This window comes from Convolutriloba macropyga, chromosome 11, assembly GCF_964194025.1.
Source record: "Convolutriloba macropyga chromosome 11, txConMacr16.3, whole genome shotgun sequence".
Taxonomy (NCBI): domain Eukaryota; kingdom Metazoa; phylum Xenacoelomorpha; order Acoela; family Convolutidae; genus Convolutriloba; species Convolutriloba macropyga.
Window position 1 is genome coordinate 12,003,571 of NC_134478.1, and position 25,171 is coordinate 12,028,741.

The following is a 25,171-nucleotide window of genomic DNA, read 5'->3' on the forward strand; positions in this document are numbered from 1 at the left end:
CGTCATTCTGAATTTTAATTGGTCCAGTTTTATAAGGCCCCTTTTAAAATTGAACCAACTAATATGCAAAATTACGTTCAAAATAACAGTCAAAATTGACGAGCAATGATCAAGAGATGAATTATTTTTGTTGAAATTGAGATTGAATGATAAGTGTTGAAATAATAAGGACAAAATTTGACGACAAAGGACAGAGACATTGAATAATTATCAGTTAGTGTCATTGATCTTTTGTCGCCAAATCCCACATTTTATGGCCCTTTTCACTTGTATTAATTTTTTTTTCGAATTAGAGAAATAAAATGGGCCAAATGATACACGTTTTTTGTTGGAAGCGCTGGCTTGTAATGCTTAAGCTAAGGCTTGGTTTTGTCTCTAACGTAGACTGTACTGAATGCTTAGATAACTGTAGGCGTTTGAATGATCAGTACTTCAGAGTAGAAAACCAAAGTTGGTTTTCTCTTAAATAAATTCACTGTTGCTCATCAATAAATGTTGTCTGAATCATATGTTTTGGCCCGTTTTGCCAAAGTCTTCTGCGTCACCCTTCTTACGCATCAGATATGATACAAACACCTGCTAGAAAGCAGCAAAAGTATCCCAGTTATTTTGGTGCGAGCGGATTTTGTTGTTTACTTATACGCATGAGCAATAATGTTTCAAAACGGACCCGTCTTACAAATTTATTTTTTACTGCTTTGGAGTAATTTTTTACCAAATAAAGGAAATGATTTTGTTGCCGTATAATATATGAAAGGAAATGTTGAGCTATGTATGGGTGAAAACAAATTATAATTAAAAGCCATTTTGGTTAGTAATATCCATTACCCCTAAATGTAGCAATTAATACATCAATTGTCCATAGTTTCCCCAATCGCGTCATTTTTTTCTATTTCATTTACATAAATGGGAAGATATAAATTGCTTGAAAATGAAAAAAGCCTTCCTTACCTTACGGAGGCGAGGCACAGTTTTTCTATATAACTTTTTAATATCGTGCTAATTTTTGATATCGCGCCAAGCCATAAACACTTTAGCTGAAAAGTTCAGTGCCGCGGTTGCTCTAATTTCTTTAATCACATAAGCGGTCGTTTCCTTCCATAGATTTTAACAGGTTATTCGACTCCTGTTTAGTTCAAATAACGATTAAATTGCATTTATTTCAGATAGATAAGGGGGGGGGGGGAGTTGATTGCTTTCCTTTTTCTAAGTTGTTTGTAATACGAATTCAACATGCAATTTGTAGCAACGGAAATGTAATTTTGCACCATTTTTCAACATAATTTGACGTATGACCGTTTATCTTTAATTTATTCCTAATTTTACCAACCTTATGTCGTTTTTATTCCTCTCATATCATCTTAACCCAAAATTTCACCCTCTTAAAATCATCCAAATTTCATTTCAGCGCTCGTCCAGATTACAATATATCCGCGTGTTTTTTGTAAGAATAAATTAACTTATTCCAGCTCAGCAAAAAGTGAGAGAGGGGAGAAATTTATTACAGACCAAATCAACCCTACAGCAATCAATCTTATACTGGTACGCCGTCATCGTAGCCCTAGTCGCACGCTGATTAGATGCGGTTCCCTTATTTATATGCAAAGTATTTCCATGGCTATATTCGCTGTGACTGTGGTTATTTTCTTCACCTTGAACTGCTTTGTTTATGCAAAATTTTTCACTGTTTGTTCACTGTTTTCCGCAGTTGTTCATTGTTTATTTACCTTTTTATGCACACAACAGGCGTGAACTTCTGCTCAATCAAAGCCAAAATTCGAGTTTTCATTCAGCTTTTAAATTCGCAAAATGAACAGAAAATGAGCGAAATAAAAAAGCACTTAAATGAACACTTTTTTTGCTTTTAATGACAATTTTACGCGCTTTCATACAAAATTAAACACAAAAATCATTCCACTTTTCAATGTGACTTATTAATGAAAATTTTATGACGATTATTTTTCGTTCTTATTTATTTCGAACCCTGGCTAGATTTTACTCCACTAAAGCGTATTTCTTGCTTTCAATTTGCTTTGTTTATCAAAAAAGTGAGCTATATGGCGCTTTAAAATTTGCTTTAGTTCATACCTTTTATTATTGATGATTTTTGTGGCAGATTTATAATTAATTTTTGTCAACTGTTACACTCCTGTCGCCTTTACCATTATCAGCTATATTCAAAATACCGATCGAAGTTTCAACGATACCTCGCCACTTAACCCCAAAAAGTGGGATAAATAAAAACCTGACCAGCTAGTTAACGGACCTTCTTACGGGTTGGTTTCAAAAACAATCCTAATTCTCCCATATCACATTACGTGTCATTACCGGCGTTGAGTTAGCATTTATTAGAGGCTAATAAGTTCACCCGGATTAGTCGATGAATTCTACTAGCAATCTTAAATACTAGATTAATTTCAAACGTAAGTTGGAGCCCATAATTTTAATAAGTAATATATCATTCGACGCAATATGACTCAAACTGCCAAATGATAATTAAAAAACAAGTTCCAAAACTCTAATTGATAGGTAAAAAACATTGCTCCCCCAAGCTAGTGGTCTTGTCTGTCTATGAAAAACAGATAATACGAAATGGTAACTTCGTATCATCTGTTTTTCATAGAGATCCCCAATGTAAAGGTTACGAACTCCACTCAAGTTTCGAAGTAAAAAATATTGTCGTTAATTATAACATGCTTTCTCGTTTGTCCAACTATGATTGATTTTGCATTTGGGTTGTCCTTCAGAGAGGAGAAATTAACTTGTTGGCAATTGAAGCACAAGCTAGAAAGTTTTTCCCCGACGATTTTATTATTTGCAGGCTTTCTAGTCCCGAAAAAGAACCGGAGAATAAATAGTGTGGCAACTCATTAGTGTAATAGTGTGGCAACTCAATAAATAGTGTAATCATTAGAGGTACCTATTTAGTATTTTTTTTAATTTCTAAAACGTGACTTTTTATCAATGGTTCAAAAATCGTTCATTTTTTGCAAACTCTAACTTGAGAGATGGTGACCAGTGAGCTCCAATTATTGGCCAGTGGGCTCAACGATATACATAAGTCGATTAATAGAATAAACAAAAAGCATTATAAGTTAAAGACAAAGCAACAAAAATAAGCAGAAACACCAAAAATTTAATTTTGTCTGTCTTTTCACTTCTGGAGTATCCGTATTAGAATAAAATTCTAGGCTCAAGAATTTCAAGATAATTTAGAAACGGTTGGTGAGAACAAATTCCCAGCAGTTTTAGAGTGTCCAAAAACTGGTTACCATTGGGTGTAAGAAAATAAATGAGAGAAAGTTGTTTATAAAAATTTGAAAATTTTTAGCTGGTAAAATTAATTTTTAAGCAGTGAGAACATCACATGTTTTAATTACGCAGAAACCACCAGAAAACATTTTTTCACTATTTTCTCTTCAAAAATAACTTTTAAGAAGTTTTGCCGAATTTTTAGAAGTTTTGTGGATCAATTTGTGGAATAATTGACGAAAAAAATCGATTCATTTCCTCCTTGTATTCCTCATAGCGATGAATCGGTGAAAAGTAATTTTGGGTAATGAATAGTGAAAATATCTTGCTTTGGGGTGATAAATGTTATCCCCCCAATGTATATTAAAGAAACAATTTTTTAAGTGACAATGCTGTGATCTTTACTTTCAATTAGCAACAAAAAGTTGGTCCTAAATCGTTTGATTTGGAAATAATTTTTCTTAAAAAAACCTTGACGATGGGAAAATAATAAGCGGCCCAAATGGGGAGAATTTGGCTATTGTTGTTCTCATTTTACCTCTATTCCTCTAGTTCATAGCTCTATTAACAAAAATTGCCATAATGGTTTCAGGATTGCTCTTTTTTGAAAAATATCGACTTTGTAAAATTTTAAAAAGTACTGACAAAAAGAATAACTAGAATTTTTTTTAGGTCATCAAATTATTGGAATTATTCCGAATATGGTCAGATGAATCTAATTTGAATCAGTGTGGTTTCAAAAAAAGAATCTATCTAACTTTTTGGTGGAAGGGGGTAAGATTTGGCAAAAATAATCAATTTTGTGCGTATTTCTTTTAAGTGAATACGCATACCCTCAAATTTTTTGCCTCAAAATTGTAATTTCAAAAAAATGCAAATTGCAACTTCAAAAAAATGCAAAGAACAGAATGCCTCCCAGATCGTTGAACATTTACTTGGCAATAGATTGCCTACAATTTTTGAAACAGCGGAAAAATTTGAGCGTTCTCAGCGCTGTTATTTTGATTGTTATTCTCTTATTCACTTACCCGCAACCACCAAAACACTAGGTCTTTTAGTGACGGAGTTGATCAATTTCACATTGGAGAATTACGTGAGTAACTATTGCGTTTTATCTGATTTTCACAGGCAAGAATTATCTGAGATCTGATTTTCCTACTTGGGTTTGCAAAAAAGTACCAAATTATTGTTGTAAATGGCTTCTTTTGTGAGAGCTATTTTGTCCAAAATTAAGCTGTCATTTTGCAAGATCAAGCAATGTTAACTATGGGAATAAGATACACGGAAATATGGCAGTTAAAACGGAACTAAAATTCAGTTTGCTAAATAAAACCATTCAGATCTAGAGATGGTACATAAAACAAAGTAAATTACTGAAGCTGAACTCTATCATGGTTTCTTCACATGCGACTTTTTGACATTCATTTTCAGTTTTTTTCTAATTTTTTATCTTATTTTTCTTGAAATGGTTTTCCCATTTCACTCATAGTCCGTTCTACGTCTAGTTTTTTTGTTTAGTCCATGAAAATTCGTTGATTTGTACGTTCGGACTTGTCCTGCTATGTTTTTTACTTCACCTAACTAATATTTTCCGCTTTACCTTAGTTCACAGCTTGTTCGATATTTTGCGTCAAAATCTTGTTGACTTGTCTAGGCTAGTGTCACTCGCCTCTCATTCTGCTTAAATTCTTTTTAGACATCAATAGCTCAGCAAAGCAATTCAAAATGAACAGAGCCAGTATCAAAAACGAAATCAGAAAAAGATAAAGGGTAAACCGATGAAGCCTAGTTTTAGATGCCCGTTGATTGAACTTTGTTCTTTTAAGTCTTAGTTACCATCTCTAATGCTTATTGGTATTGATACTAGCCCTTTTATTGTCTCACTATGAAACAGGAGTATGGTCAACTACAAAATGACATCAAAATAGTTCGTACTTTACAATTTTTTGTTTCATTCTTTTCTCTTCTTTCAATCCCAATCGTGGCTATGGGAATCAACGGCAAATATTTTCCGGCAATTCCGGCTAACATTTTATGTTTAACGTAATTAAAATCTGACCTTCGGTTTTCTTGCCATATGAGATTTGAATTCAGACTGAAAAAAGAATGCTGAGAATTATCATCCATTACTATGCTCAGCTCAGCCTTAAATTTTTAGATTAAGTTGCTCTGAGCAGTATATTTCTGTCAAAAAAGACCATGCATGAACTAGTCAAATTTTATCTCTAAAACTGAGATATTTTGGAGTAAAATATGCATACATTGATCCAAAACACATTTTCTATGAAGCAGAAAAACAAAAATGGTTGTTAATGGCATTATTTAGAACAATTAGTTCTTTTTCTTTAAAAAAAGTATCTAATAATTGTTTGCATTGATTGTTAGGCTGAAATTGACTTTTTTCACGCATATTTTTCTTATTAATATCTAGTAAGATTTTCAAATTTGAACAAAATAACTTAATTGAAAAATGCTCTCTGATGACCAATAATTCTTCAACTATTGCTATAAATCATCAATAAATGAAAAGCAAACCAAGTTAATCAGTACTTTCGCGTCATGAAATCAGAACAAAATGTTTGAATTTGAAGAAAATGTTTGTTCAACTCTTCAGTGACTTCCATCGTTCAGCAATTAAACATGTGCACGGAATTTCAAAATTTTACTCTTTAGTGTAATTTTTGGGTTGAAGATACCACTTTTGATCTTAATTGGCTCACGTTTTTCTATGGAATGACCCACCACGCTCAACTTCTTCTGCTTACTTTGTTATGTGATTCAGATTTCAATTGGCCGCCAAGTAATTGCAATCAATCCATAAAAATATTTAGGAAATGGTTTCAAAAAATCTTCTGTTTTTGATCGAAATTCAAATTTTATTCTTCAAATAATATTTCTTAACCATAGCTCCAACCATAGGTATTACAATATATCTATTTAGCGGCGGCTATAATAATTTTGGCTTTCTTAAATAGTTGTTATGATCGCATTTCGTCCTCGCTCGATCAGTAAACTTTTGTTCACCTTGCTCACATTGCTGAAAACCGAAAAACGTTTTCTTTTGTCTTTAAACTGCAAAATTTGGGAAATATATTTTGCCTCTTGTGACTGCATCCGTTGCAGACCCGATTAAAAAAACTATGGCTAGAACGCCTGAAAAGAAAGCCCTACTAATATTTTTTAAGCCGTTGCAATAATAGGCAATACCCCAGCCGACATCGAATGGTTATCTTAGAAGTTCTTGCAAGATAGCCATTTGACTTGCAAGAATCGTGCAAGATAACCATTCCACTTGAAGATCTTGCAAGGTAGCCATTTTAGCGTGAAAAACGTCCTACATCCTAGTGACCTAGTCTTAGACTGAAAACTATTAAAAGGTCGCAATATTTCGATGTGCATATATTCTGGGCATCGACATAAATGATAGGAAACAAAACAGAAAGATATTACTATAAGGCACCAAGAAAAAAGTCCTTCCAACTTCGATAGTCGTTTTTCCGAAGATCTTCTCTCAAAATTTTTTTCTCGATTTGCTGTCCTGATTTTTTTCTTGATTTTTGGTCTTTTTCACCAGTTTTCGTTACCTGAATTTCGTTTCCTGGTGCCCAGATGTTAGTGAAGTCCATGTCCTCTCAACTCATCTCCTTTGGTTTTCTAGAAAACCATTGCAAGATAACCGTTTTTGCAAGATTCTTACAAGGTCTTGTAGGATAACCATCCGGTCTCGACTGGAGTAGTCCATTCATCAATCTGTGAAACTTGTAATTGTTTGCGTCAAATTGACAATCAGAAAATTATAACCAAAAGACAAACATAAACTACCTCATTTTGTTACCATGCCAGCAAATTAAGATCGTGACATTTTAGGCAATAAAAATGTTAAATAAACAACATTGTCTTACTAAAATAACTATTGTGGCATCTTCTAGAAAAAGTTAATAATGTGAACATAATGAAAAAATTTCGTTGGTTTATTCTCGCATTTCTGCAATTTGTGTGAATTATAATTATATTTTTCTTCCATATAAGAAAAAATAATCAATTCATCCCATTCTATCTGGCATAAAATTTTTGAGGCAATTTTCTAGAGGAATGATCTGCTACAAGCCTCATCAGCTCTTTGTAGCCTTATAAAAAATGAAAACAGAGAAAGAATCAAACGTTTGAACTTAACAATTTATAATTGGCTTACGTTGTTGAAATTTTATAACAACGATTAGATCAAAAAACGTTTCTTAGAAAATTTTTGTTCGTATTTAAGACGAATTAATTTCTCAACTACAAAATAAATTTGATTATTTACCATGTACTGATACGTGATCTATAATTGCGCGGAGCATAACATACTGGGGGCACAAACCGAAAAGATCCGATGTAAGATATGAACATAATTTTAGGGGCGTAAAACGATGTGAATGAAGGGGAGTTATGAGGGTTATTTTTAAATTTTAACCCCATACCCCTCCCCTCAAAACAAACGACTTTCAAGAAGATGTAAGTTTACTGGGCTAACTTCAGGGGAGATGTAAAACAAATGTAGAAAGATGTAATATAAAGGGGTTAAGGGGGTAATGGGAAATAGATTCATATAGATGGACTGTCAGGAATTGGGCAAGCAATTATGGTTTAGATGCTAAGCAGAACCAGCGGTTGGTACAGAAGTTGCCGGGTTCAAGACTGTCAATCTTCGAGTATGGGAGCTAAAACAACGTAAAATTTGTGCCTCCGAGCGGGACATTTACCCTACTCTTGCATAATTTCATCCCCTTATAATTACCCGCAACTTTTGCACCATTTTACCCCTCAAAATAACCCCCATTACCCCCTATCTTGCATCGATTTGCCGCAGTACCCCCAAAATTATGTAAGAGGTAAGAGGGGAATTGGCTAAAAATTTCGCCGATTGCGCTCTTAATGTTACGTCATTTTGGTGTAAAAATTCGACACGAGACAAGAAACATGTATAAGCAATATATTGTCTTTTCTATGGCAAGCAAGGTACGAAATATGGTACCATCTACAGTCAATCCGATAACTCCTTATTGTACAAAAAAAATCAAATTTTGATATCGATTTTTCTTCTTACGTATGAAAAACAATGCTTGAAAAATAAGGCAATTCATTTTTCCCAGCTCTAAGTAAGCTGCGTTTTTTCAGTAATAGGTCGCTAAACATTTTTCAACAGGAACGTTTGATGAAAACTGGAACGAAGTTGTTATCTGACTTCATTCATCAGCATGCGTTCTATATCTTCAACTAGTTCAATCTCCATTTACGCAAGATTATTTCTTAAATTATTCGCTTTCAGGATGTTTGGAGTACCAATGTCAATAAACCTAATTTTACTTGTAACATAGTTATTGCAAAACAGATGTTACTCGAACCATTGAGAACTAATGAAAAACATACGTTTTTGTGGTAACTTAACTACCATAGAATGAACCATATATGGAAACTTACGTACCATAAAAGTATCATATATGGTACCTCACTTAACCTAGAACAAAATATATATGGTCAATAACAGCCTTTCAACGAACAATTTATGTTCAGTATTCAAATGTAAACTTAGGCAACTTGAAAAATACCCTAGATGGGACCTCTCTAACCATAGTGAGAACATAAACTTAGATGAGAAAAAAATATTGTCTGTACTATGGTATGCAATGTACCACATATGGTACTTTCTACGGTACTTAAGTTTGGTCAATCCGGTAACTCCTTATTGTACAAAAAATCACCTTTTAATATCAGCATTCCTTATTACTTATGAAAAACACGGCATGAAAGTTAAGGCCATTCAATTTTTATTTCCCACTTTTCAATAAAATGTTTTCATTTGAAACATCTGACAAAAATTGGAACGAAAATGTTCCTGACAAAAGTCTGAAACAAATTCGGAAAATAATCTAGAACATTTTCCTTACTCCTTTGCCTGACTGGCCTGTTCGAAACGTTCCAATAAATTAGCATTCGGCTACTTGGTGATACTTTTGTATTTTTTAAAATATAGCTTTAATTTCATGGAAAAGCTTAGTTTAACTTTAAAGAACTCATCTTCTTAATTTTTGCCAGAAAATTTTCGAATGTAAACTTTTGTTTTACTGTATTAACACGGTTTTATAACGTTTTTGTGAGAGAAAACATCGGTTTGATTCAGGAAGCATTATTCAATTGTTATCTGATTTGAATCATCCCCATGCGTTCTATATCTTCCTATTGTTCAATCTCCATTTAGGCAAGATATTTTTTGTAAATTTGTCGCTTCCAGACTGTTTGAAGGGCTACTCTCTACTGAAAATTTTTGCATGTTTTGCAAAAATTAGTGAATATATCATCAAGTCCAATTTTTTAAATGTCAAAATCTCCCGCTTTGTTAATTCATTGAATAGAGAATGAACAATATTGCTTCCCGGTTCCAAAAACCTTGATTAAAAGCAACGCTTTGATAATATAACGGAAGAATGGAAAACTTAGAACTTAAGAAAGGATCACTGCGGGAGAGCATGATTCAAAGAACATTTTCATTTTTACTACCTGAACTATCTACTTGTCGTTGAAAAATCAATTTCCAGTTTATAAGCGGCTTTACATAGCAAAGACTAAAATATTTCAACAAAAATAGTAGGAAGTTTTTTCAATGTTGTTTTTCGATGTATAGACGGATGCATAATTTACAATTTAGTTTGATTTGAAATCTGAAAAAAAAAACAGAAGTCATAACTTTTTAGACAATGACGAGATTTTTAGAAAATTGATCATTTCAATAGTTTTGCCATATGGTCCTCTTTTATCCTCTTTTACTTGAAACAATGACTCTCATGGAATAACGAATGGTTAATTGGTTAATTCACTGTAAACGCATAAGCTAGACACTCTCAAAGAGAAAACATAGGACACATTACAGTGTTTTAGAAGGTAATAAAAAAAATGAAGAGAAGTGGAAAATTTATCACTTAGTTCTGTTTTCTCTGATTTCTGTAAACAAAATCAAAAGATTATAATTATAGAGATCTGTTCTTCTCAAACTGTCGATAGTGCGTGCGCAAAATATGCAATAATTAGATCGATAGAACAAGAACAAAATGCTTATAACAACAGCAGAGCGAAACTAACGCAATTCTGTAGATTCTCTCTCTACAAGCGTTTATTGACTAAGTTGCACAGTAACCAATTATTTGAATTATTTTGAAATATTTCGTTCTATTAGGAAAAACAAGAAATGCTGAAAAAAAGGAGGCAAACTATACTTCTGTACAAATAACGAAAAAATTGGATCCCTACTACGAGACGAATTAAACTTTTGCTCAAAAATGGAAAAAAACTCTACTATTTCTCTACTACTTTCTCCGATGTAGCAATTTTTATGAATTTAGCTGACGCTCTCAGCTGAGCTAGTTGTGGCTTTTGCTCTGCTGCGGGGCTTGAATGGCCAGCTATGCAGAGAGATTGTAGCCTCGCAGAGATGGAAAGTGCTTCTTTTACAAATTCGCTGATTTTTATAGTGCTGATTTAAGCTTCTTGTCAACTGGCGTAGCTTGATTGGTTAAATCACAATGTTGATACATACTAAAGCCATAGCTCAGTAGGATTGCATCAAGATTGCAACCAAAATGTTTGGGTTCGGTTGTCGTCACCAGCAAGGCAGTTGCTGTATTCGCAGAATTCGCAACGCAGAGCCCAGTTTTGTGCGTTAGATTTTGGTGATTGATTTTGCGGAGCGAAATCGCTTATTATTTTACTGTGGAGTTTTTTTCCAATTTAATACAAAACTTAGCTTGATTTTGCCGAGCGAAATCAAGTATTAGCTGATCAGCTGTAAATTGCTTAGCAATTTGCAATTTTTTATATGTCTGAACTTTAACTAAGATTTCCCTTTGCAAAACTGAAGAACATTTAGAATTGTCAAATTTTCAAAGACTTAGATCTGAAAATTGCATTCAAATTTAGGGAAGTAATATTGGTTTGATCTGACAAGAAATAAACAATGAACTAAAAAATTTCATATTAAGTATGAACAAGAATGAAAACAAATTTATTTTTGATGAACAAATTTTAAAAGTAATTTCCGCCCCAGATAGTTAATCGGCTCTCAGGATGCCAATTTTGGTCAACCAATAAAACTACATAAATGATCAATTTTAAGAGGCAAACTGAAGAGCAAATGATGAACTAAAAGTTTGCTTTGAAGTGGGCATTTTGCCCCTTTTCATTAACAGAAAATTTCACAATTTTTATAACAAGTAAGAAAGAAATTAAGCACTGGTTTTCGTATCTAATAATTTAACAGTAATTTTAGATATGAGTGTTTTAGTTCCTTGGGTTCAAAAAAGATTATCTGAATCAGACACCTTCTCGGCATCAGACACCTTTTCTACTTCTTCATAAATAGGCAAAACACGAGTAATGAGAAACGGGGCTGGGTTGTGTGGGTGAGCAAGTGCCCATAGTTGCATCTGCATCCGAAGTGGGGGAATTTTGCGCCGCCGTTGCCGTTTTGTTCTAATTGATACTCTTGTTGGCCTTTTTGTTTAGTGGACAGTTTTTGTTGAGTCATTGGTTGTCTTTTTTTGGTTTGGTTGGTGATCGGGGTACAGTTTGCGGCACATTGTCAGTAGTTAAATCTGTTGTTCGGGTTTGCGGCGCTAAGTTAGGTTTGGTCGGCATTGAGGCCATTCGCACTTTCAATGCTCTAAGGATGTTTGAATGAATTGACGATACTCAGCAAGCATCGTTTTGGGATTTCTTGTGTTTGATCTTCTCTCCTCCCTGAAGTTTCTTTTGTGCATCTCTAGCATGTTTTTCAAATGTCCCCAGTTGTCTTGCCTGTTAATGTAGTGGGACATCTATTTGCATTTTCGGCCAGTGAAGTGTTGCCCTCTTGCTAAATTCTAAGTTTAGTAATATCAAAAATGCAGATAGTAACTTCTTTCTGTCCTGCTTCTTTAATTAAGGAAGTGTGTTTTTTTGTCCTGATTAATGTTAAACCACGAGCCAGTACTTCACAGAGTCCATCAAGATTCTTTTTGGATCTCATTTTCGGGGTTTCTTTTTCTGCCAGTTTCAACGCAAATTCATTACTCCTCGAATGTGTCCAGCCAATGAGGGTGTTCTTTATCACTCGCGATTTGCCAGGCCAATCATCATCCTTTCTCTTGTTGGCTTTTTGCGTTTCCCTGACTCATTTCTGTTCCACTTCCACGTAATGTCACCTCGTTCTGCGTCCTCCAATTTTTTCCGGAATGAGGTTGTCCCACGTGACTGTTTCAAGATCTAAATGTTCAGCTATGAGACTTTTTTGGGTTATTATTGTATACTGCTTCGTTTCGCACCACCAATTCCGCTCTATTTCCGTCCTTAAAGTTCGCATCTCTTTATTTAAGTTCGCATCTCTTTTACGCTGATTAAGCGGTGCGAAATCCGTGTAATTCTTTGCGTCAAGTAGATAGCGTTTAGCGTCGAATTTGATTGTATCTAATTTAGATACAGTAAGTTGAAATTTGAGCAGCGTTTTGTGGCAATTCACGAGAATTGTAGTCTACCAATCCCATTTCTGAGCCAGTAGAGGATTATTTTTGAAGTCAAAGGGTAACAACCAATCAATCCAGCGTGTCAATCAGCTTAATAACATTTGAATGATCGGTGATGGCGCATTATTGATAGTAGTGCTCTCTTGTCTGGGATAACTTGACATGGTCTGCGATCAAGATGGTATTTTAGATGTTTGAGTGCCCAAACAACTCCTAACAGTTCCAGTTTTCCAGTGCTATACCGTTCTTCTTATTTATTGAGAAATTGCGACGCGAATGCTATAGTTTGCTAAATTTCATGTGTTCAGTGTTCTAATACTGATCCTAGACATTGCCGTGATGCATTGTTTTTGAGTCTCCAGATCCGGATTGAAATGTCTGTTTTCGGTGGTTTTCGCAATTTTAGTTTCAGTTTCTTTAAAATGTTCTGCTTGAATTTCTGTCCAATCAAAATTGAGGTTTTTCTTTAAAAGATGTCTAAGTTGATTACATACTTGTTATAGATTTGGTATGAACTTTCCAAGGTGATAAACAGATCTAAGAAACGAACTTAATTTTTTCAGATTCCTAGTGATTTTAATTCTTGAATTGCTTCTACTTTATTGCAGAGAGGTGTCATTCCTGATGAGTTGATTTTGTGACCTAACCAATTAGTTTTTTGTTTTGCAAAAAATGATATTTTCCCAAATGAATTTGCAAATTTTCTTCATCAATTCTTTGAAAAATCTTTCTCAATAAAATTGTATGATCGCCATATGTTCTTTTTCTGATTATGAGAATATCGTCGAGGAAGCAGAATGTTTCGTCTAGTCCTATCAATGTGTAATCAATGGCTTTCAGAAATGCTACAGGCATATCAGTTTATTCGTAATAACCCGTTTTAAAGCGGCACGTGCCTGTTATATTATCGGTTACAATATTGAAGTTGCAATGGCGGGCCGTATCTGGGTGTAAATTGAGTTGGCTGTAAGCGTATTGCAGATCCACTGTTGTAAAATAGGCCAAGTTTTTTTGAGCGTTAGAACTAACTTATTGGGAAATGGTTTGTATTAGCAAGTCAATATTAGGTATATGATTTTTATTCCTTTAAATTGATTTACTCCGAACTTGTGAGTTGAGAGCTAGTTTTATTGATTGATCGTTTTTAAGTGGAATGACAATTGGAGATAAGAAAATGTGGTCCAAGCAATGTGAAAGTTTTTTACATGACCCTCTTTTAACAGTTGATCTTGGTTTTTTTCGAGTTTTTTTGTATATGCAATGGAACTTTTTGCCCTTTATGATGGTGTGCTTTTATTGATCTTGTGGAATTTTAAATTTACAAAATAATTTTTTGATTTTCGAATGCCGCTTGTTAGTCGTGGAAATTCTTCGGCTATTGCTTTTTTATTGGGCATTGATTAATGACACAATGCTTTATTCTGCATTCGTGGTTGTTGCGTGATACATATTCCAAGTTCATCAAAAAGCACTCTTCCAAAGATTGGAAGGTTACCATCTCCTATAACCAAAAATTTTGGCCTTTTCAATAGATCATCTAGTATCTGTCCAGTGTTTTAAAGCATTCGAGCTTGTGGACTATTTTGTTTGAAAAGTTCGTAATTTGCTTTTTTGTTTCTCAGACCATTTTGCCGTAATACAGTTGTACATGTTTTGCTTTGCTAATGTCAAATTGAAAATTGAACAAGTGCTGCGTGAATTTAATAGTAGTGAATAATCAGCGTTTCCGATGGTCAAACTTAAGTCCATTGTTTTTATTTTGTTCGGAAGTTTGTTGGAACTCTTTTCAATATAATTATCTTCAGACGAATTATATTTTGATGTGTACAATTCATTGAAATGTTCGACGTTGTTCACTGTATTTTCAGTGTCATTTTCTGTTTCAACATTTTTTACTTGTCTTATTTTCGACATACCTTTGCAAAATGATTCTCCCTCCCATGAACATTGCATTTCACACCAATTGCTGCGCAACTCTGTCTATGTGTAGCGTTCCAATTCTGGCCAAATAAATTTTGGCCGCGATTGTTGGTTTTTGTCTACGTCGATTCTGGTTAGGATGGGGGCCACGAAATTGCTGTTGCTGTTGAAGTGTGTTCATGGTCTGCCAATTGTTTGCTGCTTTCTCGAGAGCTGCGAATTGTTTGAATTGTGAGCTCTCACGGGAGCTTTGAGTAGTTCGCGTTGTATGTTGAAATCAGCCATATTAGTGATGAAAACGTCATGCATTGGTTCGTTTCCACAATGGGGCTCAAAATTGCAGTTTTTCGCCAACTCTTTTAGAATGCTACAAAGTAGTTCTGCGGTCTGTCCTTTTTTTGTTTTCTTGAGAACAAAATTTACCTGTCATAGCTAATATTTCGAAGACGACTGACGACGTGTTCCATCATTTTTGATAGTCGTCTAAATGAGATATCGTAGATGTCCTCCTGGGGAAGTTTTTGTGTTAGTATATGTTTCCCTTCTGTCCCTATAATTAAGTATAAGATCGAGACACATTTTTGGCCGCACATTGTCCATGGTCGTTCGCCGCACAAAACTCAAGCCTCGATCACTTTCTGACATTTTGTGTCCCATTTGGAACGTAATTGGCAGATGCGTGTTTGGCAGTCGCGTTTGGATTGCTCTGTACGGTCCGCTATTGGCTCTTTGTATTTTGGTTGTTTCGGCAAAGTTACTTTTTTGGGCTTTTCGCCTAGTAGCGTGTCTATTGCAATGTTACCTGATGTAAAAATGGAGAGCTGTAGTTGAATCTTCCACTTTTCTTGTCTGATTGGGGGCTTCGAAGTAGATCTTTCCCAAAAAAGTTTGATGGAGAGACGCGTTTTTCCTGACCAATCTCTGTGTGCCGACTGCGCCGTGTTTTCAAGTGAAAGACTCTTGCTGTATTTGCTGAATTCGCACAGCGGACAAAAATTTTGTGCATTAGCATTTGTTGATTAATTTCGCCGGATGAATTCGCTTATTATTTTAGTGTGGAGTTTATTTCTTATTTAATATAGAATTTAGCTTAATTTTGCCGAGTGTAATCAAGTATTGACTGATCAGTTGTAAATTGCTTAGCAATTTGCAATTCATTATCTGGTTGAACTTTAACTAAGGTTTTCCTTTGCCAAACTGAAGAAGATTTGGATTTGCCAAATTGAAGAAGATTTAATTCTGAAAATTGAATTCAAAGTTAGAGAATTGGTTTTGATCGACAACAAAGAGGGAATGAAATAATTCATATTAAGTATCAACCAGAATGTAAACAATATTATCAATTGACGAACAAAAATTGATTTCCGCCTCAGACAGTGATTAAGCTGAATGGATACCAATTATGGTCAACAACTGTAACTACACAAGTTTAGCAGGTAAAATGAAGGGCAAATGATGAACATAACAAATGGTTTTACTTGGTTATGACATTGGTATTGCATGTAGTAGTACTGCTACAAAGTTCGTGAAACGACGTCAAATTCCGCCAAGATCTTTGCCATTTGTTGTGAAACGTTCCATGATCTTGGAAGGGTTGTTATATGTGTGCGCAATTGTGTAAACTAAATACTTTTCAAAAAAATGCGTGAACTGATATCATAAGCGCGTGGTTCAATCATAACTAATACATTACAATTGGACAAAAAATGAAGTAGTGTATTTGGATTTCGATATCTGATTTCAGTTCTCATCATCAGTCCGCAGTAATGGTTTTTATACTTTTTTTCAATCATTGCTTGACAAATTATCTAAAGCTCAGTTCTTCTAACTTTTTGAACAGAACAGCACATCTGCTCAATAAATCAAAAACAAATGAATCCATTTTCAAGAAGATTTTGATCAAGAATAGAACTATGGCACATGCTCTATGGTTTCATAAGCATTAGATCATTCACTTTAATATTTTGAAGTCTTTAATTGATTTTCTTACGTCAAAAACACGTAACAAAAATTGCTCCCCGAAAATTGCCCCCACACGAAAAGAACAGCAGCACCAGTGTTAACAGGAGTATAACAATCCTTAAGGCGATATGTTGATTACCTTATTCAAATTTCTAGACGTTTTTTTATAATAAGTTTTCGATTTCAGTTCATTACCATTGAAATGATTCAAAATCACTTTAGATTTATTCATTTTTCTCTCGGCAGAAAAATTTTTACAACAATTATCTAAACAGCCATTAAAAGCCTCCAAATTATATCTAGTTAAAATTTACATTACGTTTTATTACATAAAATTGTGTGATTTTCTTACTCCAATTCCATTGAATTATTCAAAAATGTTGACAAATTCTTCAAATATATTTTTGCAGTGTGTTCAATATAGCACTGACACTTTTGAAGAAGCTTTTCAAATTAGAAGTGCTCCCAACACGCCATTTAAACATTCCTGTTCGTCAGATTCAAAAATTTACGAAAATTTATCCATTAGCGGAGATATTAAAACCATCATCGATAATTCATCAGCCGACAATTTAGCGTCATCAGCTTTCGACGTTAATAATCACCTCGTACAAAATTCAAACTATACCCACTATTCATTATCGGAGACAAAATTAAGCCATGGAAACAAAAGCGGTTTTTATAGCGACGAAAACGGGGAACAAGCCAATAATTATGAAAACTACAACAACAGCGACAACAACAATAACAAAAACAACGGTTTACAATTTCATGACAAAAGCGACTCAGAAAGCTTGAAACCTAGCGATGCGGAAAACGTTGATAAGTCGAACAAAAGCGGTAAATGCAATAAAAACGCATCTTTTTTCGAAAAACCAAATGCTAAATCTTTGTTCAAACTTACAAGCGTTGAAAAACTAATTGCGTCACAAAAATTTATTGGCTCGGCTGAAAAAGGAGCATCTTTAGCTGAGCAATTTTGTAAAGCTGCCAAGCGGAGAACCGGAAAATTTCGCTCCGAGTCGGAACCGAGGCCAGCCTCGACTACACCAAATGAACAAACCGCAGAAAGCCTTACTTGTTCACATAATTGTGAAACAATTTCACCGTCAAATGTTGAACAACAGCCATCTTTGAGTGATTTGAAATATTCAACTTTACCCCCTAATTTCCGAAACCCATCAAACAAAAAACAATCGTCACCGTCATCATCATCATCATCATCAAAAGGCAAGGGGCAATCAAAGGTTGGCAAAGTTTTTACACCTGGCTTGGGCAAACAGAAATCAGGCATCAAACAAAGTCAATTGCCGCCTCATCGGGCAAATTTGTCCCAAAATTTATCCCTGCAAAATGGGAACTTACGAAGGCTTAACCATTCCGCCGCTCTTAGTGGAAGTCCGAAGTCCGTTCAGTTCAATCTACACGCCAACACTGTGAAATCAATTGAAGACGTCGACAACAAAAATAAACAACAACAAAACCAACAAAAACAACAACAACAACAACATCGCCAAGATGGTGTTAATTTGCCAATAGAAGCTGGGGTAGCTAATGAAACAACCGGAAAGTTGGTAAGTCAATTATTTTATTTACTCGCCCAGAGCAACTAGTTCTTAAAATTATTGTTCCAACCTCAATGAAATGTATAGGTTTAGGAGCTTTATGCCAGCTTGAAAATTTTTGTTTTGTGAGCCATTTTTGGGCGATTAACATACTTTGCCGAGATATGCGAAAGTCGCACAATAAGATACCTATAAAACTGTTTTGATCATTGAAGTGACATTTTCTTTTTTTCGGAATTTTTGAGGTAAAAATGAGTTTTACTCTTTTCAAAAAGTCCTGAAATTTCTTACTTCGTTTATCTCTGTTATAAATTGGTGATCAAAATTTAGCTTTTGAGGATTTAAAAATATTTTGATTTCTTAATTGTTCCGGGGGAGGAACTATATACTCGAATGGGTTTTTTGTTCAGTCAATTTTGGCCGATTGATTTCTTCATCGTAGAGAAATGAGAGTGGTATCATTAAAAAACTTGTCCAGCGTAGAATTTGAAATAAAAAAAAATGAATTTCGTTTTTTTCGAGGAATTCTCGAGGCTTAATGTTTGTGAACACGGGATATTTGGCATGATTTTAACTTTTAGCGTTATTTCTGTTTAAATTGAGATTTCTATCTAATTTTTCTATAATTTTTATATCAAAATTACTTATCCAGCCACAAAATGGGTCAATTCTGTGTTCTTAATAGACGAAAGGCGATATAAAGGCTAGTTCTGGTTTCATAGGGAAGTTTACTATCAAAAAAATTCGAGTTCTGTTTGAGAGCTGTTTTTTAGAAAACTTCTCATATTTTTTGTTCTTTTAAGTCACATAGATACTAGTCTTTTTTTATATCGAGGTTCCGAATATCCTGAAAATATTTGTCATGTTCCCAGTTCATTGATCTTTGTTAGCAATTTAAACTTTTTGACGCTTCAATATGGGTTACCGAATAGCCTCTGGAGACGGCGAAAATGTTCTGAAGAAACTAAATTCACACATTTTAGCAATATTTTATAAAATAACTGTTTGTAACTGTTCAATTTTATAAAACTTTATTTGTAATTTTCGAAGTTTATCAATCTTTAACGGCCATTGATCCATTGATCTTGTTTTGCAGATGGATTACTTGACCGATTCCAGAGATTTCTAGCTGGCGTTGTTCAATTGATCTTCTGGTCAGGTATTTTAGTTCTAAATTTTTCATTAAATTCGTTGGATTGCTTTTCAGGATTTGTACCGCTATGTTTTTTTCACTTCGTTTTAGCAAAATTTTGTTTTGTTGTGCATCAATTTGCCGCTTTTTTGACAATTTTCCGAAATCTTTTTGACTTCCTTGGGCTAGTTTCCCTCACATTCTGCTAAAAAGTCCTTTTAAACAGCAGTTCTTCAGGGGCCATATAACCCATGAGGAGCTGCTATTTACTGCATTAGGGGTCATATAACCTCCTCAAATGTCTAATAAAAAAGTTACTACGTAGCTTTAAGTCGCAATGGAATTGTTTTCAATGTTTTAATATCACAAATTTTTGCAATTTTTTCCACATAATTTGCAAAGTTCTTCTTGGCCTAGTGGCCACGTAACCTCCTCGAGGGATTTTTAACTATGCCACTGCATAATTGCTAGGGGCAAGGGAAAGGTTTTAAAAATTTTACTGTTATGAAATCTTGCCGTTTTTAAAAAATAAAATTCGATTTTTTTTCAAATCTTCTGTAAATTACTGTCATGTTTCTAGTTTAACGATCTTTATGAGCCAATGATTTTAAAGACCTAGGTTACTGGATAAACGCTGGAGACAATGAAATGGTTTTGAAGAAATTTACAATTTGAGGAATCTTTAAAATTTGCAATGGAAAGGTTTTCAGCATTTTAACATCACAAATTTTTCAATTTTTTGATAAAATGTTAAACTTTTTTCAAACTTTCTGAAAATTTTTGTCATGTTCCCGGTTAATCAATCCTTAATAGCCAAATAAACTCTTTGGAGCTTCAATTTGGGTTGCTGGATAGCTTCTGGAGACAGTGAAGTGTTTCTGGAGAAATAAAGATCACAAATTTTAGCAACATTTCTTTAAAGGTTGCATTTTTTTTTCAAATTTTTAATTTTCTATGTTTACCGAACTTTAAGGGCCGATGACAGTTTTTCTGGACTTGCAGTTTGGTTACTTGACCAATTGCAGAGAGGCGTGGTTGAATTGATCTTCTTTTCAGGTATTAAGGTTCTAAGTTTTTCATTCTATTCGTTGGATTGATCTTCAGAACTTGACCTGCTATGTTCTTTTACTTCGTCGAACAAAAAATTGTTTCGCTTTACCTCATTATGCTGCTTTGTCGACATTTTGCCTGAAATCATTTTGCCTTCTGTTGGCTAGTTTCACCCATCTCGAATTCTTCTCAAAATCAGCAGTTCCTCAACAAAAGAAATCAAAATGAATAGAGTCAATATAAAAAAGTAATCAGAAATGGAAACAAGATGAACCCATAAAGTCAAATTTTAGATGCCCGTTAATTGAGTTTGTTCTTGTAAGTCTTAATTACCATCTCTAAAGCTTATTGGTAGTGATACTAGCCCCTGTATTCTAAGAAACAGGAGTATGTTGAACTTCGAAATGGCATCAAAATAGTTCGCACTTTAAAAATATTTTTGTACAAAATTCAATTCTTTAATTATTATCCTCTATTCTTTCAATCCCAATCGTGGTTATGGGAATCAATGGCGGCTATTTTCCGGCAATCTGCCGGGTTTGTTTAAATTATTTTTAAACTAATTTTTGCACAGAATTTAAAAAATATATTTAAAATTCTATCTCCTTTTTATATAATATCTCCTTTTTATCATGAAACTGATTTATTGTGCTCTGTGAAATTGACGCCAAATTTCAAATTTGAAAATTATAGTTTGAAAACATATTGTCAATGCTCACAGTTAAAAAATCCACAAATGTAAACAAGTTCAGTTAGCGTGCTTCCAAAGTCAAAGAAAAATTGTTAAATTTGAAACAAAAATCATGCTTTGGAATGACAAAGATCAATCCTTCAGTTTTTGTAATCTGAGTTATTTATGTACCAAAATCATTGGAATCTTGCAAACTATTTTTTGATTGGTTGAACCGCTTTTGTGTTAGCATGAAAGAGTTACTCTAGTGAAATCTCGACATATGCGTCTGGGTTAAATCTCTGACATATCTTGGGTTGGAATATCTTGTGCAAAATTACATCAACGATCTTTCTTGTATCATTGGAACACGCTGTAATTTTCTAACAGAATCATAGACTTAGACTCAATTAGGGTTTACTGCAAACATCACTGCAACGCGAGTAGCTGAAATTGACTGTTTTTTATACGCTAATCCAATTCGTTCAGAACTTTCCAGTATAGTCTTTTCGTTGCTAAAAAACGCAGTGAGGTCCTTTAATTGAATTGCTATTAAAAACGCATAAATTAAGAGAAAAATAAACAAAAATGAGTTTGTCATTTCTTTATAAAGCATGTTTTTCGGCATTGGTTCGAACTGAGTGCTGAGACATTTTTTCAAAGAATCACCCGGATTTAATTCTGTTTTGTACTATTCTGCATTTGGAATCAATGCCTTTTGTATTTTAAGTTTTATTTGAGAGCTGTAAGAACAATCATTCAGTTCTGGAAACAGTTTGAGTCATGAGTCAAGTGAATTTGACCAAAACATGTTGAGAAGAAAGGAGTTTTTTGACGATTTCATTCGTTTTTTGACATAAATTGGATTCTGTTCAAAAATTACATTAGAAGGCCAGCCTTATGATACGCCTAGCACAAGCCGTTCTAATGTTCTGCTTCGAAGACATTTAAAGTATAAATTTTCTATTCTAGAAAGAAACAGCAAGAATGGTTTTCTAGTATGTCAGGAATGCAAACAATTTCAATGAGAAACTCTTAGTACAATCAAATTTTTTGAAAACTGAATCAGCAACAAAAGTTTTTGGCAACTTCGAACTTCGCATTTTCTTTGGTAAATAAAAAAATGAAAAAAAATGAACGATTGCTGTTAATTGTACTGCTTTATTATTTGTGCAATATTTATCTCTCGGGAAAAGACAATGATCTGCTTAAATTGGCTTCAAAAAGACAAAGTAAGTTTGTCATGAAGTTTTGGCTTTCCATGACATCATCTTTGAAAAACTGATTAAGCTTAGACTTTTTTTTGTGCAAAGAAAAACATTTTTTTCATGCCTCTTATTGCATATTATCAATAAATAAATAAAATTTAAAAAAGTATTATTTAGTTATTTGTTTTGAAGTGTTATTTGTCACAAAGAGTTCTCAACGGAACAAAAACAGTCATATGAAATTCTGCAAAAGGTAATAATTAAATTTATGTCATCAGTGTTTTTGTTCCGACCCCCACTTTAGTGTGGAGGGAGGGACTATATACTCAAATGGGTTTTTTTGTTCAGACAATTTTGGCCGATCGATATATTCATCTTAGAGCGTTGTGAGTGGTATCATTAAAAAGCACGTACATCCTAGAATATGGAATTTAAAAGATTTTTTTTTTTGAATTTTGGTTTAAATTTTCGTGAATATTCGACAGTTTTAATCACAATTCCAGTAATTGTTGCTAAAATTTGGCAATTTGGCACAATTATGCTAAATTTAATTAAAATATATTGAAAGTGTTAACGGTAGAGTGCTATTGTTACCGCAACGATAACGGGAGCGATAGAAGAGCGTTGCTGAATTGTTTGTTTGATGTTTCTTTGGTTTAAAATTTTGATAAATTTTTGAAAATTAAGATTTTTCTTCAAAAATTGCAAAAATTTGCTTTTTCGGTCCACTTCAAGTTTGCCAAAAGTGGAGACCTAAAAACTGCTAACAAAATCTCATGAAACTCCAAAAGAGAACTAGCTGAAACTTGGTGCCCTATGAAATTCTTTTGGAATTAAAATTTTGCCGTTTTTTACAAACTTAAACGTATTCCAATTTATTAATATTCGAAGTATTCCACTCAACAATTGGTCTAAGTCGTGAACATATGGAACACTGGAGCAGTTTATCGGATGCGCGAGGGAAAGGTTTGAGATTGTCATGGATTTTTACAGTCAGAAATTTTTTAATTTTCATTTTAGTGCTGCCTTTTTTTCAAAATATTTTGCTTTTGTTTTTTATGTTAAAGTCTAAATTGGAAAATCTTTAAAGTCGAATTTTGGTAAACTGTAACTAAAATCTTGTGTTTTGCCTCCAATTGTTATTTTGCAATCTGATTACAAAGTTTAACCTTTCAATGACCCAAATGGCTTCATCAAGAAATGTAAGTGAACCTCTTACGAGCGATCGGTTGTTACCTAATGCTTCTTACTCCATTGAATGTATTGATTTTAATGAAATTTCAGTGTTTTTTGAATTTGTAACTTTTTATAATAATTCTGTTAACTTTAAGATTGATATCATTAAATACCAGTCAAACTTATTTTCGTATAGAATAAAAACTAATTTCGAATTTTGTGGCGGATTGGTTTACAAGGATGATTCTTGGTTTTGGTACTACAAGTTTTCATACAAAACTTTGTGATTTTTGTGCTTAATTGGCCACTTTTGGTAATCTTTTGGGTAATTAAAGGTCTTAGTGGACAACCATGGATACATGAATTATTTTAAAAATTGATATCGGTGTATATCTAAAAGTTTTTTTAACTTTCAAATTAAATTTTTTCAAAAAAGTATTCTTCAACTTATCCCAATTCGTTTTGGTTTCCTTCTCGTTTTGCATTTTATAATGTTGTGTCATTTTCACAATTAGGCTCATTATTGCGAATTCTCTTTAATGTTCTATTGAACCGAACGAAACTTTTACCGTTGATTAAACGTTTTGACTGATGTCTTCAGGGCTTACCCGATTTGTTTCAGAAGAAATTTTGAAATATAGATACTTTTCAAATTATGTGGTTCTTTTCGCTGTCATTTTGAAATTGTTGTTTTACAAAAAGACGTTATGACGCTCAAATGAGAAGCATTTGAAGAGTTAATTCTTTCGCGCAAATGAAGATTTAATTCTCTTGCCATTACATTTTTTAAAATTTAAGCCTTCAACACTGTGGATTCGTAAAGTTGTTTGTGAAGTTCTTTTGATCGGCTTGTCTTTAATATTGTTTTAAGGTCTTATTTCTTAGTGCCACTAATGACAAGCCTAATTAGTGTCGAAACAGTTGCAATATAAACTGTCTACTCATTTAGTCGAAATCTTACGTCTGCTATGAATTTCGAAAAATTTTATCTTTTAAAAAAAGACAACTGATTTCTGAGATTTGCCAATCTATTTTCTGTTAATTTTTAGCTTAGCATCTCTGTAGAGAAGTCACATACCTTATACATTGAACTAAAGTTTGCTTTTAATAACGGTTATATTTTTGTCAACAGGTCTTTGTTCTTGGTACAACTAGTTTTCAAAAAATATTCGTGATTTTTGCATAGTTGCTCATTTTTGTAGATTCTTTTACAGTATCACAATAATGGGCGGTACCTGTTCAATTGAAAAAACCGAAACTAAAAATTTTATGTTTTTAGCAGAGAGATTAATGTTTAATTGGCTGGGACATCGTTTTCGTACAAATATTTTTTTTGAAAATTTCCTGCCTGTAGTTTTCGTTCTTTTTGTAGTCGTATTACATATCCTGAATAATGAAAAGTTCAAGTTGCTCTCTAAGGAGATTTAAAATAATCTCTCACTGATTTCATTTAATGCATAATGTTTCTAATCAATTTGACATTTATTCTTTTCAACAAAAAAGCAAGGTTTAGTTAAACTTTGCCCTTTTGCTCATTTCTTGTTGACTTGTTGCCAATTCGCATTGAGGACTAATCCCATGTTTTTTCTAATGAATTACAGATTAATCCTCTTTAGTATAAATTTTATCTGATGCCATTTTTATTTGGTTATCAATGGTTTTAAAAAAAATGGACAACGAACGAGTTTTGATCGTAATTAATATTT

The 25,171-nt window shown here is 33.5% G+C and overlaps 1 protein-coding gene across 7 annotated transcripts in view; it reads left to right on the forward strand.

Moving 5' to 3' along the window:
- LOC142349955 (uncharacterized) overlaps positions 1-18,336 on the forward strand; it is a 48,282-nt gene extending 29,946 nt beyond the window's left edge. Inside the window, exons 2-3 of one of the 7 annotated variants that reach the window (XM_075401820.1) lie at positions 1,470-2,276; positions 16,852-18,336. In XM_075401820.1, coding sequence (XP_075257935.1) covers positions 17,042-18,277 — 1,236 coding nt within the window. In that variant the 5' untranslated portion in view covers positions 1,470-2,276; positions 16,852-17,041 and the 3' untranslated portion in view covers positions 18,278-18,336. Of the gene's footprint in view, positions 1-1,211; positions 2,277-16,787 lie in introns of those variants that run through there. The other 6 variants (XM_075401819.1, XM_075401817.1, XM_075401818.1 and 3 more) reach the window with 6 other exon arrangements.
- Positions 18,337-25,171: the final 6,835 nt, after the last annotated feature.